The sequence below is a fragment of the Entelurus aequoreus genome, linkage group LG15 (assembly GCF_033978785.1).
Source record: "Entelurus aequoreus isolate RoL-2023_Sb linkage group LG15, RoL_Eaeq_v1.1, whole genome shotgun sequence".
In the NCBI taxonomy this organism is placed as follows: domain Eukaryota; kingdom Metazoa; phylum Chordata; class Actinopteri; order Syngnathiformes; family Syngnathidae; genus Entelurus; species Entelurus aequoreus.
In genome coordinates, this window is record NC_084745.1 from 35,051,459 (window position 1) to 35,069,529 (window position 18,071).

Here is an 18,071-nt window from a genome sequence, read left to right on the forward strand (position 1 = left end):
TGCGTCGTCAAATGATAACATACTGACAAAATAATTATAGATCTTGAAAGCCCTCATCAAAGGCTTTAATTTGAGGGATAACTCCAATGCCGTTTGTCCTTAACTGATTTTTGCATGTACTAGTGATGACAAAGGAGAAAGGTCTGATAAAAACAACAAAACAAAAAAAGCAATGGAACTTATAAATAACTAAATAAGGCTTTTGTAACCCAGGAAATCGGTTTATACATCTGTCCTGGCTGCTAAGTACAATATGGCGAAAGTATAAATCAAGAAAATGCTGCATGAAAGTTAAATCAAATTACCCAAAAGCTCCATGGCCTCGTCCTCATCTTCCATTTCTTCCTCTGCGATAAAAGGCGTCGGACTGTGCAGCGAATTGAACGGGTCCTGAGACAACATGGCGGCCAGGAGCTTTTTGTGATGCTGCTGCTGCTCTTTTAGCCCTTTGCTCTTGGCCTTCATCTTTAGACTGCTGGGACAGGGAAGAAAAAGCACAAAGAGGGCAGTTATTAGAGCTTGTGTTCAACGCATGCTAGAGTGTAGCAGGTGAGTACCACAAGGCTCTGTACTTGCACTATTACTATTCACACGACAAACAACCCATTACATTTATTATAGTGGAGCACGATATCAGTCTGCTTTTAATTAAATGCAATTTATCAAAGGTAATACAACAAATGAGCTTACATTACCCACAGGAGTCTCTCGTTTCAGGTGAATTATCTCCCTCTCATTTAATCTAATATAAAATCAGACGTAGCGTACAGACACAATTAAGGAGGCTGACTTGTGCATTGAATTTTTTATTAGAGAAATCAATTTCCAGATCCCTCCAGCTGAGTATGTGGATTAGCGGCAGAAGGGTATTAACTTTATCTCAGCTAATGATTCTTGGGAGACAATATGCTGTACAGTAAGAAATACCATACGTCCGCCACAATAATAAAAGGTATGAAATGGATCATTATCTATATTAGGATGCTATTCCTATACAGTTCTTAAATGTGGGAACTTCTCACTCAGGCTGTTAACAAAGTGATTTCTCTGCATCACCCTCTCTCTTATTATACAGGAAGATAATGACATTATCAGTGTATGTACGTCAGCTCAGGCTTCCACATGATGTATGCTTTCATAGCCCATATTCCTCTAATTAGTCACCTCAGACGCTCTAGTACAAATTATATCTCTCTAGCACACACAAGTAATTTGGACGCTAAATGTTTAGCACACATAAAGCACAAAAAATGCCTGGAGAGAGGTCGAAGAAATATTTAGATAGAAAGCTGCGCATTTCTTTCAGCCTTGAGCAACGCAGAAATGAACTGACACTGTTTTTTATCCAGAATTAGCAAGAAGAGGTGGCGCGGCGAGCATTTTGGATGGAGCTATTGAAATGTGATAACTGCATCAGTCATTCAGTTCCTCAGGCAGCAGAGGTCAGTCATATTCTAAAGTCTGCTTAAAGGGGTCATATTATGACATTTATAACACTTCTTTGTGGTCTACATAATATGTACCGGTAATGGTGGTTATTTGGTCGAAATGTGACATAGTTGATGTTTTACAAACCATTTTCAAGCTGCTTTCTAACATAGTCAAGATGCGCTGTTTTGTGGGCGGTCTTAAAAGCTCCCAAAACCAGTGAAGTTGGCACAGTGTGTAAATTGTAAATAAAAACAGAACACAATGATTTGCAAATCCTTTTCAACTTATATTCAATTGAATAGACTGCAAAGACAAGATATTAAATGTTCAAACTGGAAAACTTAGTTATTTTTTGCCAATATTAGCGCATTTGGAATTTGATGCCTGCAACATGTTTCAAAAAAGCTGGCACAAGTGGCAAAAAAGACTGAAAAAGTTGAGGAAAGCTCATCAAACACTTATTTGAAACATCCCACAGGTGAACAGGCCAATTGGGAACAGGTGGGTGCCATGATTGGGTATAAAAGCAGCTTCAATGAAACGCTCAGTCATTCACAAACAAGGATGGGGCGAGGGTCACCACTTTGTGAACAAATGCGTGAGCAAATTGTCAAACAGTTTAAGAACAACATTTCTCAACGAGCTATTGCAAGGAATTTAGGGATTTCACCATTTACGGTCTGTAATATCATCAAAAGCTTCAGAGAATCTGGAGAAATCACTGGACGTAAGCGATGATATTACGGACCTTCGATTCCTCAGGCGGTACTGCATCAAAAAGCGACATCAGTGTGTAAAGGATATCACCACATGAGCTAAGGAACACTTCAGAAAACCACTGTCAGTAACTAATGTTGGTCGCTACATCTGTAAGTGCAAGTTAAAACTCTACTATGCAAAGCGAAAGCCATTTATCAACATCACCCAGAAACACTGTCGGCTTCGCTGGGCCTGAGCTCATCTAAGATAGACTGATGCAAAGTGGAAAAGTGTTCTGTGGTTTGACGAGTCCACATTTCAAATTGTTTTTGGAAACTGTGGACGTTGTGTAAGAAAATAACCATCCGGATTGTTATAGGCGCAAAGTTGAAAAGACAGCATCTGTGATGGTATGGGGGTGTAGTCATACCGAAGACTATAAAAATGGGACCCATTACCTCCCTGCTTGGGACTCAGCATCAAGGGTTGGAATTGGGGGTTAAATCACCAAAAATGATTCCCGGGCGCAGCCACTGCTGCTGCTCACTGCTCCCCTCACCTCCCAGGGGGTGATGAAGAGTGATGGGTCAAATGCAGAGAATAATTTCGCCACACCTAGTGTGTGTGTGACAATCATTGGTACTTAACTTTATTAGTGCCCAAGGCATGGGTAACTTACACATCTGTGAAGGCACCATTAATGCTGAAAGGTACATACAGGTTTTGGAGCAACATATGTCGCATCCTAGCAATGTTATTATGGACGCCCCTGCTTATTTCAGGAAGACAATGCCAAGCCACATGTTACAACAGCGTGGTTTCATAGTAAAAAAGTGCGGGTTCTACACTGGCCTGCCTGTAGGCCAGACCTGTCTCCCATTGAAAATGTGTAGTGCAATTTGAAGCCTAAAACTGAGACCCCGGATTGTTGAACAACTTAAGCTGTACATCAAGCAAGAATGGGAAAGAATCCCACATGAAAACCTTCAAAAATTGGTCCCCTTAATTCCCAAACGTTTACTGAGTGTTGTTAAAAGCAAAGGCCATGTAATACAGTGGTAAAACTGCCTCTGTGACAATTTTTTTGCAATGTGTTGCTGCCATTAAATTTTAAGTTAAAGGCCTACTGAAATGAATTTTTTTTATTTAAACGGGGATAGCAGATCCATTCTATGTGTCATACTTGATCATTTCGTGATATTGCCATATTTTTGCTGAAAGGATTTAGTAGAGAACATCGACGATAAAGTTTGCAACGTTTGGTTGCTGATAAAAAAAGCCTTGCCTGTACCGGAAGTAGCGTGACGTCGCAGGTTGAAGGGCTCCTCACATTTCCCCATTGTTTACACCAGCAGCGAGAGCGATTCGGACCGAGAAAGCGACGATTACCCCATTAATTTGAGCGAGGATGAAAGATTTGTGGATGAGGAACGTGAGAGTGAAGGACTAGAGTGCAGTGCAGGACGTATCTTTTTTCGCTCTGACCGTAACTTAGGTAAAAAGGCTCATTGGATTCCACACTTTCTCCTTTTTCTATTGTGGATCACGGATTTGTATTTTAAACCACCTCGGATACTATATACTCTTGAAAATGAGAGTCGAGAACGGGAAATGGACATTCAGAGTGACTTTTATCTCCACGACAATACATCAGTGAAGCACTTTAGCTACGGAGCTAACGTGATAGCATAGTGCTTAAATGCAGATAGAAACAAAAGAAATAAGCCCCTGACTGGAAAGATAGACAGAAGATCAACAATACTACTATCAGGAGACACCGAACCAAACACTGGACCTGTAACCACACGGTTAATGCTGTGCCGCCTGTCGAAGCCTAGCAATGCTGTTGCTAACGACGCCATTGAAGCTAACTTAGCTACGGGACCTCGACAGAGCTATGCTAAAAATATTAGCTCTCCACCTAAGCCAGCCCTCATCTGCTCATCACCACCCGTGCTCACCTGCGTTCCAGCGATCGACGGCGCGACGAAGGACTTCACCCGATCATCGGCGCGGTCGGCGGCTAGCGTCGCATAGCGCGTCTGCTATCCAACTCAAAGTCCTCCTGGTTGTGTTGCTATAGCCAGCCGCTAATACACCGATCCCACCTACAGCTTTCTTCTTTGCAGTCTCCATTGTTCATTAAACAAATTGCAAAAGATTCACCAACACAGATGTCCAGAATACTGTGGAATTTTGCGATGAAAACAGAGCTGTTTGTATTGAGATACAATGTGTCTGAATACTTCCGTTTCAACCATCGACGTCACGCGCAAACGTCATCATACATAGACGTTTTCAACCGGAAGTTTCGGGGGAAATTTAAAATTGCACTTCATAAGTTAACCCGGCCGTATTGGCATGTGTTGCAATGTTAAGATTACATCATTGATATGTAAACTATCAGACTGCGTGGTCGGTAGTAGTGGGTTTCAGTAGGCCTTTAATGATTATTTGCCAAAAAATATGCCAAATATGCTGGCGCCCCTTCCGATACCTCACCTTTTTGAGCAACACTGGTATACACAGGCAATCCACAGCCACTCTTATTGATTGTGTCTCTGTTGCTGACCTGTTAATGGGAAGGCCGTCTCCGCTCCAACAGACGTCGTTTTTGCTGCGAGGGAGAGGCGGGTGCAGCATCTCCGCGGCCAACGGGTCGGCATCCTCATCGGCTCGACCGATCCACTCCCCCACTACTCTGGGGCGTAGCAAGGAGTTGAAGCTTCCCAGGTTCTAAAATGGTAGAAGATGAGTGGAATTTAAATGCAGATGCTAACATGTGATACTGTGTTGCGTTGTACCTGGTCTAGGTCATCAGAGACAGCAATACCTACAAGAAAGGAGGGAAAAGCTTTAAAAGGGGAAGCATCAGATACAATAATCCAACAATCTTGTAGAGCTCAGCTGCTAAACCCTCCGTGGGATTTGCTTTACACTGACATTTGCTGCTGCTTCAGTGTTGCGCATCAAGATGAATTAAAAGACACTCACTGCGAGAAAGGCTCTCCAGGGCCTGGCCCAGCTTTTTGCTTTCCAGCAAAATGTGGTTGAGCTCGTCAAAGTCGCGGCTGTCCCTCCAATCCCAGGATGGGCACTGAGGCACTGAGGGAGCAGAGGTTAAATATGCATCTTTTCAAAAACGGTACACATACCTCCTACACAAGCAAGATAAACATTGTCTGGCATCCTCTTTGATTGACATGTCAAAGAGGAGTCGTGAAGTGACCCATATATGGTGATGTACTGACATTGCTCAGCCTCTCAACCATCTGCATTATATAAGCTTCTGGATCTATTAAAAGAACCAGCCGGTTTCTTCTATAGAAATATGAGACACACTTTCTAAGTGTTGATGCCAAGACAATATCCTGCTTGTCTTTTTACATCCTGGCCAGCATTTTCTAGGATATATGTTTTGTTCCTTAAAACTGCTGAACTAATTCCCTATAAAGTTTATAGAGCATCACCTGAAGAAGAATCTTTATACAGTTAAAGAAGAGGCGTCTTCATAACCACACAGCTGTTGTGTTGCTGATACAGTCATGCAGAAAACTGATGATCGCGTCACTTTCCATTTTTCATGAGCGCCGCGCACCAAAACACCTATCAAATATATTTTTAATGCCGTTTGACATCAAATGGAGCTGTGAGGATGAATGCCGCGAAAAAGTGCCTCAACGTGTCTCCATGTCCATTACTTTACTTCTTATGTTCACTTTTTTTGTACCCTCGTTTCCTGTCTGTGATAGTGAGCGATGCACTGACCTCAGTCTGAAATAGACTTCATGTTAAATTATTCAAATGCGTGCTACTTGCTCCAGATTTGACCCAACCTCATCGTCTCAAGCGTTTTCACTCACTGCAGCGTCGCTGCAGTACTAATACACCTGCAATGTCATATGTGCTATACAGCAACATTTCTTTTTAGCAATATTTTTAGAATTATAATTTATCATTTTTAAATGATATAAATTAGGGCTCTCAAAATTCACAAGTTAACTCATGTGATGAATCACAAAAAAATATCTAATTAATCATGCACACAATTAGATTAATCATGCACTATATTTTGACCCCCCAAGCTCTTTTGCCTTAACCGTAATACAATCAATGCATACGTCAGTACAAAACTGAGTGAGGTGACTGCGACTTGCGTGCTCGCTGGCAATTTTCCCAATTTCCAAAATACAGCCTGAAAGAACTTTGGACAAAACGGTTACCAAGTTTTGTGCAAATAAATGACATGCATTCAAGTAAAACGTTTTAAAAACGTTCCTGGATGTCATTCATACATAACATTGCATTAGTGTACAAATATTGGGTTCTTTTTTAAGCAAATTTTAATTAGGCACGCAAGTAATCACCTGTGATTAATCATGATTACCCAAATTACAAACTGTGATTAATCTGATAAAAAATAATAATAATTTGACAGCCCTAATATAAATTTCTATTTATTCTTAGCGATGTGAATCTTACAACAACCTACAATATGGTTCCGGTTCTTGGGGTGATTAAAACAGATTCTTGTAAAAAATTATTTGTTATACAAATGAAAATAAAACCTTTTCAAAATAGGTTATAGGTTACAAAAGCTTATTTTGGCTGCCATATGCAAAGGGAGTAAGTCTGGAGATGGTCTAAAAACGTCTTTATAAAAAATGTGTTAACAAATAAATAAGAACTGTGATTCGAATGTGAATATTGTTTTTATATAATAATTTATAAATATTTTTAATTATTATATAAATTAATTTATACTTATTTTAATTATATCAACTGTATGATACGTTAAAATGCAATAAAATACTCAAATAAGTTTGATGTATACATATAATGAGCTACATTATATCAACACAGTATTATGTTAAAGTTAATCAACTTATCAATGTTAAAATAAATGTTAATTATATTATATGTATTTTTAAAAACTGCAATTTTCAAAAAGTGAAAAAGAATCCATCGATAGAAGGGTTGCATAAGACGTCACATCCGTTTTTTTTCTTTGCGGCTTAAATTACACAATGGTCAAGCAGCTTGAGCGTCACATTAAAACAAGTGAGAGTGAGTGTAGGGTTTGAGTATTGTTGTTCTGTTCTTGGGTGTTCCAGTCGTTCAAATATAGAGATAGGAAAGAGCTTTCATGGAGTCCCGAAAGAAGTGGTTCATAAAGGTAAACTCATCAAAAACACAAAAGTGCGTCAAAGGAATTGGCTTTTAAAAATATAATTTTCATCTTTTTGTGCAATACAATCTGCATCTGAGTAAGTAATAAAGTAAATTACTTTTATGATATGGCTCTTAGGTGTACCTATTGTTGTGGCCAGTGAATGTAGTTAAGGAACAAAGTAAAGGTTATCTACAAAAACTAAATTGCATTAAAATGTGTAAAATATGAGAAAATAATTCAATGGAGTATTAAAATGGCAAATAAAAGAGTCAGGATTCAGCGTGTGAGCCTCCACTTGATAAAACACTGTGACCAATTTCAATTAAATATAATCAAATCAAATTAACGGACTGTACTAAATTCAGCGGTGTGTGTGACAGAGATACAAGTTGTAAGTTTAGTACTGCAGTACATTTCTAGTGATGCTGCTTTAAAACTTACACGACTTGGATTCAGGCGAGGGCGGCGACAGACTGGACACAGCGAGGTCGCTTTTGGACTTCTTGGGCTTCCTGGGATGAATTTGCCACGGTTTCTCACAGTGGCGCGGCTCCCTTCGAGTGTTTTTGCTTTCTTTTAGAGAGGCAAAAGATAAGTCACACAATGCAACCATTTATGCGTACACGCTATGTGTCCTAGTACACCAACCCGGGGAGCTCTGGGCCCAAAGTGCCGCCGAGCCCGAAAGAGCTCTGTGCATCTTTCCTGGACTGTCCTGTTTGGTCTGCAGGTGATCGATGAGGAAAGGAATTGGATGGTCGGGAGTCTCACTTATCAGTTTGGTCATCAACTCCTACGATAAAGCAGAGAACAGTCAGCTGAGTCAGCGTTAATAGCTAAGAAACTATACTAATACGTTTAAAAATAAACAGCTTTATTATTTGTGGGTGTACTAATCCTCAGCAGCTGCCTTGAAGATGCATTGAAGTGTGAGACTACAATGTGGTGAAAACAAACTCCAGGTAAAGCTGAGCAGAACTGGTGTGGCTGCAGAAATTTTACCTGAGCAAGCAAAATCCATTAGTGGAGTACACGGTCATAAAATGTGTCGGAATGGACAGACTACACTGTTAAAAAAATTTAAATACTAAAAATTACCATAAAATGTAATTACATTCAAATGTAGCATCTGACTCACTCTCTGCCTGCAGATAAAAAATAATCAATAAAACAGACGCGCTGCAATGAATAAGACATGAATCAAGTTAGGAGAGCATCGGGATGTTCAAGGCCACAAACAGAGAACGATATGATGCAATTTCATCTGAATTTATAATAAAATCATCAAAGTATTAAACAAAAAATAAGATCCACAGTCCATAAAGAATTGTTAGCTTAATACACAGTTTAAAAAACAGTAAATTGGCTTATTATCAATAAAACCATACTAATCATGGGCTAAGGAATGCAAAGATTAATTGATGCAATCAATTAGAAATAAACTTTGATATATATTATGTTGTTTTGATTATTCGTTTAATTAAAAAATCTGGACTGCAAGGAGTGCCCGAAACTTTGAATATGCGGACATAGTTTTCCGCACGGCTGCTGCAATAGAGCACACACGAGAGCTGTGGTGTGAGAGAATTGTTTTCATTTGTATTCTTACATATGTTTAAAGTGCAATTTCAATGTTGACCATGTGCAATTTGTTAGAAAAAAGAATGAAGGTTATAGCAAGCAGAAAAATCGTTTTAACTATATTTCCCGAAAATACTATTAAAATATGTTTATCCGATTACCCAAACAAACTAATCGATATATTATTAAAATAATCGATAGCTGCAGCCCTACTCAGACTGCATGGTGCCCTAGTGGTTACCATGTTGAACACAGTCAGGAGTAGGGTTGCAAAGGGGTGGAAAGTTTCCGGTAAATTTCCGGAAACTTTCTAGAAATTTACCACGGGAAGTTAAGCTCGGGAAGTTTGGAAATATTGACCATTTTTTGATTATTCAAAGTTGGACACCGTCCATGGGAATTAATGGGAATATATGGGAATTAATGGGTAATTACAATAATTAACAATCATTTTGTTATTGTTTATTGATGGCAAAATGGCGGCGCATGGGAATGCAGCGGCTATGCTAACGCTCTTGGGAGTGTAGAGCGATTTGGCAAAAAACACCCGTCATTTCTGTCAATTTCATGGCTGGCTCAAAGCGTGAACACTCTGTGATCACATACGACCGACAGACAATTCTGGATGTGGATGGATCGGGTCGTTATAGACTGAAAGATGCATGTACGGTGGGCCTCCTCGCTAGCATGGGAATACTTCGTGGGCTACATCGAGCGGCCTTTGTAGCAGCGGAGTCAAGTGCTAGCGGTGACCGCCAATGGAGACGACATAAGCGGTGCGAGCGGAAGCAGAAGCGGGGATGCCGAGCGGGGCTAACAACAAAGAGAAAAGCTAACCAAAGAAGCGTGGAGTCTCCGGGTAAGAAGCCATTTAAACTAGAACTAGCCGGCGTCAGGCTGGATAATCCCTGCACACATAGCAATTCTCTTAGAATAAAACACAACTCACATAATGTTTTTTCTTTTGTGACCGTGTCAGAGGCAGACATACATTGTACTGAGGTAGCTAACTATGATGCGTTCAGTTTATCGCAACATCAAGCAAACAATCTGAATATCCCCGTCGTATCAATTCCTAGATATGGTCGAAACTATTTAAAGTGCAATACGCATAATAAACGCAACATTATTAATATTGCTACTTCGGATAATTTCAACAAACAATCCTCAAAACAGCCCACTACCTATAATATGGGCTTTTTAAACATAAGATCATTATCTTCCAAGACGCTATTAGTTAATGAAGTCATTAGAGACAACAAACTTGACGTCGTTGGTCTCGCCGAGACCTGGCTCAAACCAGACGATTTTTTTGCGCTAAATGAGTCTTCTCCTCCTGGCTATACCAATACACATGTTGCCCGACCTCTTAAAAGGGGAGGGGGTGTCGCACTAATATACAATGAAAACTATAATCTTACACATAACCTAAATAATAAATATAACTCGTTTGAGGTGCTCACTTTGAGGTTTGTCACACCGCTGCCTCTCCACCTGGCTGTTATCTACCTGGGCCCTATTCGGACTTCATCAGTGAATTCTCAGAGTTTGTTGCTGATCTAGTGACGCACGCCGACAATATAATCATAATGGGGGACTTTAATATCCATATGAATAAACCCCATCGGACCCTCCATGCGTGGCGCTCCAGACTATAATTGATAGCTGTGGTCTTACACAAATATTAAATGAACCCACGCATCGCAACGGTAATACGATAGATCTAGTGCTTGTCAGGGGTGTCACCACCTCTAAAGTTACGATACTCCCGTACACTAAAGTAATGTCCGATCATTACCTTATAAAATTCGAAGTTCTGACTCATTGTCAACAAACTAATAATAATAATAATAACTACTATAGCAGCCGCAACATTAATGCTGCCACAACGACGACTCTTACTGACCTACTGCCTTCGGTAATGGCACCATTCCCAAATTATGTGGGCTCTATTGATAACCTCACTAACAACTTTAATGACGCGCTGCGCGACACCATTGATATTGTAGCACCGCTAAAGCTAAAAAGGGCCCCTAAAAGGCATACCCCATGGTTTACAGAAGAAACTAAAGCCCAGAAATTATCATGTAGAAAGCTGGAACGCAAATGGCGTGCGACTAAACTTGAGGTTTTCCATCAAGCATGGTGTGATAGTTTAATAACTTATAAACGCATGCTTACCTCAGCTAAAGCTAAATATTACTCAAATCTCATCCACCTCAACAAAAATAATCCTAAATTTCTGTTTAGTACAGTAGCCTCGCTAACCCAACAAGGGACTTCTCCCAGTAGCTCCACCCACTCAGCAGATGACTTCATGAATTTCTTTAATAAGAAAAGTGAAGTCATTAGAAAAGAGATTAAAGACAATTCATCTCAGCTACAGCTGGGTTCTATTAACACAGATACGACTGTATATACAACTGAAACCGCCCTCCAAAATAGTTTCTCTCTCTCTTTGATGAAATAACATTGGAGGAATTGTCAAAATGTGTAAATGGGACAAAACAAACAACATGTTTACTTGACCCAATTCCTGGGAAACTTATCAAGGAGCTTTTTGTATTATTAGGTCCATCAGTGTTAAATATTATAAACTTATCACTTTCCTCTGGTACTGTTCCCCTAGCATTCAAAAAAGCGGTTATTCATCCTCTACTCAAAAGACCTAACCTCGATCCTGATCTCCTGGTAAACTACCGGCCGGTGACCCACCTTCCGTTTATCTCGAAAATCCTCGAAAAAATTGTAGCACAGCAGCTAAATGAACACTTAGCGTCTAACAATCTCTGTAAACCTTTTCAATCCGGTTTCAGGGCAAATCACTCTACGGAGACAGCCCTCGCAAAAATGACTAATGATCTATTGCTAACGATGGATTCTGATGCTTCATCTATGTTGCTGCTTCTTGATCTTAGCGCCGCTTTCGATACTGTTGATCATAATATTTTATTAGAGCGTATCAAAACGCGTATTGGGATGACAGACTTAGCCTTGTCTTGGTTTAACTCTTATCTTACTGACAGGATGCAGTGTGTCTCCCATAACAATGTGACCTCGGACTATGTTAAGGTAACGTGCAGAGTTCCCCAGGGTTCGGTTCTTGGCCCTGCACTCTTTAGTATTTACATGCTGCCTCTAGGTGACATCATACGCAAATACGGTGTTAGCTTTCACTGTTATGCTGATGACACTCAACTCTACATGCCCCTAAAGCTGACCAACACGCCGGATTGTAGTCAGCTGGAGGCGTGTCTTAATGAAATTAAACAATGGATGTCCGCTAACTTTTTGCAACTCAACGCTAAGAAAACGGAAATGCTGATTATCGGTCCTGCTCAACACCGACATCTATTTATTAATACCACCTTAACATTTGACAACCAAACAATTAAACAAGGTGACTCTGTAAAGAATCTGGGTATTATCTTCGACCCAACTCTCTCGTTTGAGTCACACATTAAGAGTGTTACTAAAACGGCCTTCTTTCATCTCCGTAATATCGCTAAAATTCGTCCCATTTTGTCCACAAGCGATGCTGAGATCATTATCCATGCGTTCGTTACATCTCGTCTCGATTACTGTAACGTATTATTTTCGGGCCTCCCTATGTCTAGCATTAAAAGATTACAGATGGTACAAAATGCGGCTGCTAGGCTTTTGACAAAAACAAGAAAGTTTGATCATATTACGCCTATACTGGCTCACTTGCACTGGCTTCCTGTGCACCTAAGATGCGACTTTAAGGTTTTACTACTTACGTATAAAATACTACACGGTCAAGCTCCTGCCTATCTTGCCGATTGTATTGTACCATATGTCCCGGCAAGAAATCTGCGTTCAAAGAACTCCGGCTTATTAGTGATTCCCAGAGCCCAAAAAAAGTCTGCGGGCTATAGAGCGTTTTCTATTCGGGCTCCAATACTATGGAATGCCCTCCCGGTAAAAGTTAGAGATGCTACCTCAGTAGAAGCATTTAAGTCTCATCTTAAAACTCATTTGTATACTCTAGCCTTTAAATAGACTCCCTTTTTAGACCAGTTGATCTGCCGTTTCTTTTCCTTTCTTTTCTACTCTGCTCCAAACCCGGGGTGGGTTTCATCTGTTCATCAGATGGGGACATCTCTACGCTGCTGACTCGTCTCCACTCGGGATGGTTCCTGCTGGCCCCACTATGGACTGGACTTTCGCTGATGTGTTGGACTTTCACAATATTATGTCAGACCCACTCGACATCCATTGCTTTCGGTCTCCCCTAGAGGGGGGGGGGGTTACCCACATATGCGGTCCTCTCCAAGGTTTCTCATAGTCATTCACATTGACGTCCCACTGGGGTGAGTTTTCCTTGCCCGTATGTGGGCTCTGTACCGAGGATGTCGTTGTGGCTTGTACAGCCCTTTGAGACACTTGTGATTTAGGGCTATATAAATAAACATTGATTGATTGATTGATTGATTGATTGATTGATTACAAACTCAGGAAATAAATCCCTGGACACTGGAGGACTGTAAGTGTCATGAGCCGCTGCCCAGATCATGTTTGTTTAGTTTTCGATTCCCTCACTTCCTGTTTTGAGCACCCCTGGGATTGTGTTTTAGTTGCCATGACTGCAGATTGTTTTCACCTGCCTCTGATTAGTATTCGGGACGCTCACCTGCTCCTGAGCACTAATCAGAGAGCTACTTATTCCAGCTGTTCACCACACTCAGTCTGATTTCCTTTTTTGCTGTAAGCATCAGTTACATTGGATGATTTTTTGTTTCCTTGCCAAAGATTCCTGTGCTAAGTTTTTCCCTAAGCCCCCCGTGCAATCGGCACGCGTCTCTTTTGTTTGTTTACTGTATTTTTGTACGATTTATTAGAATAAATCATTGTCCTACCTGCATATTGCCTCCGTAGTTTCCGTCTGCATCCTGGGAGAACGACCCACGCATAAACATGCGACCCAACCGTAACAGAAGGAAACCAGCAGAATACAGTTCTCTCGCAACGGACATTGACGAGTTTGACGAAGGTACGTGGAGGGTGTTAAGAGCGATGAAAGCGGAGACGCTCCGCTATCCGCCCGAGGACAGCGAGAGTCTGATGTGAGTCCCCGGAGGTTCACTGGTGCCCATTAACTCCGTTTGGCCCGGGGACATCGCCTCACCTCCATCCCGGACGTGTCAGAGAAGGCGGAAGCCAACCAAGAAGGCTTTGTCTCGCTGTCAGGACGCACCAAACCCTCAAGGTCTTCCTCAGGACCGAAGCAAGCCACAGACAGCCCAGTTGTTCTCGCCGCCGCCACTTGACTCGTCCCCGGTGGATTCGGGGACACTTGGCCTGGCGACCCTCCACCAAGTCTTCTCTCCGCCCTCCCATGACTCTTGAACTTGCTCTTTGTGTTTCCTGTGGACATCTGGAATCTGTCCTTAAGGGGGGTACTGTCATGATCCGATGCCCAGATCATGTTTGTTTAGTTTTCGATTCCCTCACTTCCTGTTTTGAGCACTCAAATGGGGACATACCGGTAGCGGACCTCTTCAAGGAGTTATAGGAAAACTCCACCCAAGGCAGAAACTTGCTCCAGGACGTGGGTTGACGACTGGCGACGCAACAGAGCATGGTCTCCAAGCTTTGGTTCGCCCTCTCAGCCTGCCCGTTGCTCTGGAATGGTATCCCGATGTGAGGCTGACCGAGGCCCCAATTCCCTTGCAGAAGGCTCTCCATATTTGTGACGTAAAGTGAGGGCCTCGGTCAGAGACAATGTCCACCGGGATACCATGTTGCTTGACGACGTGCAGAGTGAGGAGATCAGAAGTCTCTGAGGCAGAGGGTAACTTGCGCAGCGGAATGAAGTGGGCTGCCTTGGAGAAGCGGTCAACAATAGTCAAGATGGTGGTATTACCTCTGGAGGCTGGGAATCCTGTGACGAAATCCAGGGCGATGTGTGACCAAGGGCGGGCAGGAATGGAGAGAGGGCGAAGGAGACCAGCAGGAGGCCTGTGTGACGTCTTACTACGGGCACAAGTAGTACAAGCAGCGATGAACTCACGTGTGTCCTTGGCCATGGATGGCCACCAAAAACGTCTTAGCAGCAGCGATAGGGATTGTTGAAAGCCTGGATGCAAGAGAACAGGCTGGAGTGCCCCCAATCCAGGACCCTGGATCGCAGCTCCCGATGGACAAAAAGCTTGTTGGGTGGTCCACCTCCCGGTCCTGGATTGGAGCGCAGCGCAGTTTTGACCAGGTCCTCCACTTTCCTGCCAGACGTGATGTTTATTGGGAAGATGAGCGATGTTCTGGCAAAGGTTCCTCGGGTCCGCTTGGTCTTTATGCCGCTCCCTCTCATCAGGTCCAGGTGCGTTGATTTGTGATTGTCTGCAGGCTTGTCGCTGCGTGGGCGTGCTGCGTGGGCGTGCTGCGTGGGCGTGCTGCGCTCAGCGCGAGCAGGGGCGTGTCTGAGCGCGCTGCCAGCGGAGGTGCCGGCAGCTACAGCTGCTGATGAAACGCGGGTTCGAGCCCGCGCCTTGACAACAACCCAATAATATAAAGCCGCAACACAACTCCCCGCTCCCGCCATCCTAGTCACTGCCGTTGTGTCCTTGGGCAAGACACTTTACCCACCTGCTCCCAGTGCCTACCCACACTGGTTTGAATGTAACTTAGATATTGGGTTTCACTATGTAAAAGCGCTTTGAGTCACTAGAGAAAAGCGCTATATAAATATCATTCACTTCACTTCACCTTTAGGTTCAGTTTGTTCAGTTTATTTATTAATATCGCACATTTAAAAAGAACACCAGTTGGCCAAAGTGCTGTACAGACATAAACAATTTGCAACAAAAAAAGGGGCACATAGTGTCACATTTTCATGGTAACAAGGAAGGATGAATAAATGCCACAAAGAACGCGACTGACACAACAGAGGGGCAGCAGAGCAAGGGTCGCCGACGGACAGACTTCCTGAGACGGAAGGTAAAAACGGTGTAATGAACAGTATAGTCACCATGTTCGTACTTTTACGTTCAGCTCACAACCTCGCTTGCTCCTAGCTTACTTGTATTTAACACTTCCGGGGCTTGTTAAAATTTGAAGAATAACCAAAATACCAACATTTTCTTTAGATTGTCTTTTTATTGATATTTCATTTAAAAAACGCGGAAGATATATTTTGACGCAAAAATTGTTGCTTAAAAATGCTGATTTCCCAGTTTCCGCGAATATTTCACATGCCTTAAATTAGGAGACTTTGTAACCCATTTGGAAATGCTTCTATTATCATTTACATACCAAATTACATATCGTGCCATATATCATTTTCGCAGGAGGCTACCATATATATCGCGATATAGATTTTAGACCATATCGCCCATCCCCAGTCTAGGGTGTACACTACCTCTCTTCCAAAGTCAGCCGGGTTAGGCTCCGCCTCCCTCATGACTCCTATGAGGACCAGCCATATAGAAAATAGATGTACTTATCATATTTTATACAAAATGAAGACTGAAGAACACTGGGGATTGAGAAATGTCAGACCTCTGATAAAACAAAATAGACCATCACTCATAGTCCAGACAATTTGATGAAGCTTCTATTTCAAGCGACTTCCTTAAAGATGGAAGGACTGTCCCTGTGACACAGTGACGCCAGAAGGAGTGGTTAAAAACAGCAAAAGCCGGTCATTTAAATGCTGCCCACGTCTGTACTGTAAAAAAAGAAGGACTCTGCGTGCCAGCGTACATTGATTGCACATCCAGTTTGACTGAGGAAGCCAATGCACCTTAGTACCTCCATGTCCTTCACCATGGACCCTGAGAGCCAGTGGCGTGCAGTCACTAGAGGCAGGGGAGAACAAGAAGCCAAAAAGTGCAAAAACAACAATGCTCGCGCGGCGCGCCGGAGGAGCCGTGAACAGGGACACAACATTAGGTACACTTGCAGACTGCTGCGCGGATTTCATATTTCATTCATTCACGACTCTTCCAACACAAACACCACTGCTCCCGCACTTATAAGTACACCAACATCTATTTAATAATACCACCTTAACATTTGACAACCAAACAATTACACAAGGCGACTCGGTAAAGAATCTGGGTATTATCTTCGACCCAACTCTCTCGTTTGAGTCACACATTAAGAGTGTTACTAAAACGGCCTTCTTTCATCTCCGTAATATCGCTAAAATTCGTTCCATCTTGTCCACTAGCGACGCTGAGATCATTATTCATGCGTTCGTTACGTCTCGTCTCGATTACTGTAACGTATTATTTTCGGGTCTCCCTATGTCTAGCATTAAAAGATTACAGTTGGTACAAAATGCAGCTGCAAGGCTTTTGACGAAAACAAGAAAGTTTGATCATATTACGCCTATACTGGCTCACTTGCACTGGCTTCCTGTGCACTTAAGATGCGACTTTAAGGTTTTACTACTTACGTATAAAATACTACACGGTTTAGCTCCAGCCTATCTCGCCGATTGTATTGTACCATATGTCCCGACAAGAAATCTGCGTTCAAAGAACTCCGGCTTATTAGTGATTCCCAGAGCCAAAAAAAAGTCTGCGGGCTATTGAGCGTTTTCTATTCGGGCTCCAGTACTCTGGAATGCCCTCCCGGTAACAGTTAGAGATGCTACCTCAGTAGAAGCATTTAAGTCCCATCTTAAAACTAATTTGTATAATCTAGCCTTTAAATAGACCCCCCTTTTTTTTAGACCAGTTGATCTGCCGTTTCTTTTCTTCTCTCCTCTTCTCCCCTGTCCCTTGCGAGGGGGAGTTGCATAGGTCCGGTGGCCATGGATGAAGTGCTGGCTGTCCAGAGTCGGGACCCCGGGTGGACCACTAGCCTGTGCATCGGTTGGGGACATCTCTGCGCTGCTGACCCGTCTCCGCTCGGGATGGTTTCCTGTTGGCCCCGCTGTGGACTGGACTCCCGCTGATGTGTTGGATCCACTGTGGACTGGACTTTCACAATGTTATGTCAGACCCACTCGACATCCATTGCTTTCGGTCTTCCCTAGAGGGGGGGGGGTTACCCACATATGCGGTCCTCTCCAAGGTTTCTCATAATCATTCACCGACGTCCCACTGGGGTGAGTTTTTCCTTGCCCGTATGTGGGCTCTGTACCGAGGATGTCGTTGTGGCTTGTACAGCCCTTTGAGACACTTGTGATTTAGGGCTATATAAATAAACATTGATTGAT

General features: G+C 42.5%; 1 protein-coding gene across 2 annotated transcripts in view; it reads right to left on the reverse strand.

Moving 5' to 3' along the window:
- Positions 1–18,071, reverse strand: part of lg15h8orf34 (linkage group 15 C8orf34 homolog) — a 126,818-nt gene that overhangs the window by 84,621 nt on the left and 24,126 nt on the right. The window contains exons 2-7 of one of the 2 annotated variants that reach the window (XM_062021279.1): positions 7,952–8,096; positions 7,745–7,876; positions 5,125–5,235; positions 4,935–4,963; positions 4,703–4,866; positions 306–472 (exon numbers count right to left, since the gene is read on the reverse strand). In XM_062021279.1, the coding sequence (XP_061877263.1) occupies positions 306–472; positions 4,703–4,866; positions 4,935–4,963; positions 5,125–5,235; positions 7,745–7,876; positions 7,952–8,096 (748 nt within the window). Of the gene's footprint in view, positions 1–305; positions 476–4,702; positions 4,867–4,934; positions 4,964–5,124; positions 5,236–7,744; positions 7,877–7,951; positions 8,097–18,071 lie in introns of both variants that reach the window. The other variant, XM_062021280.1, reaches the window with a different exon arrangement.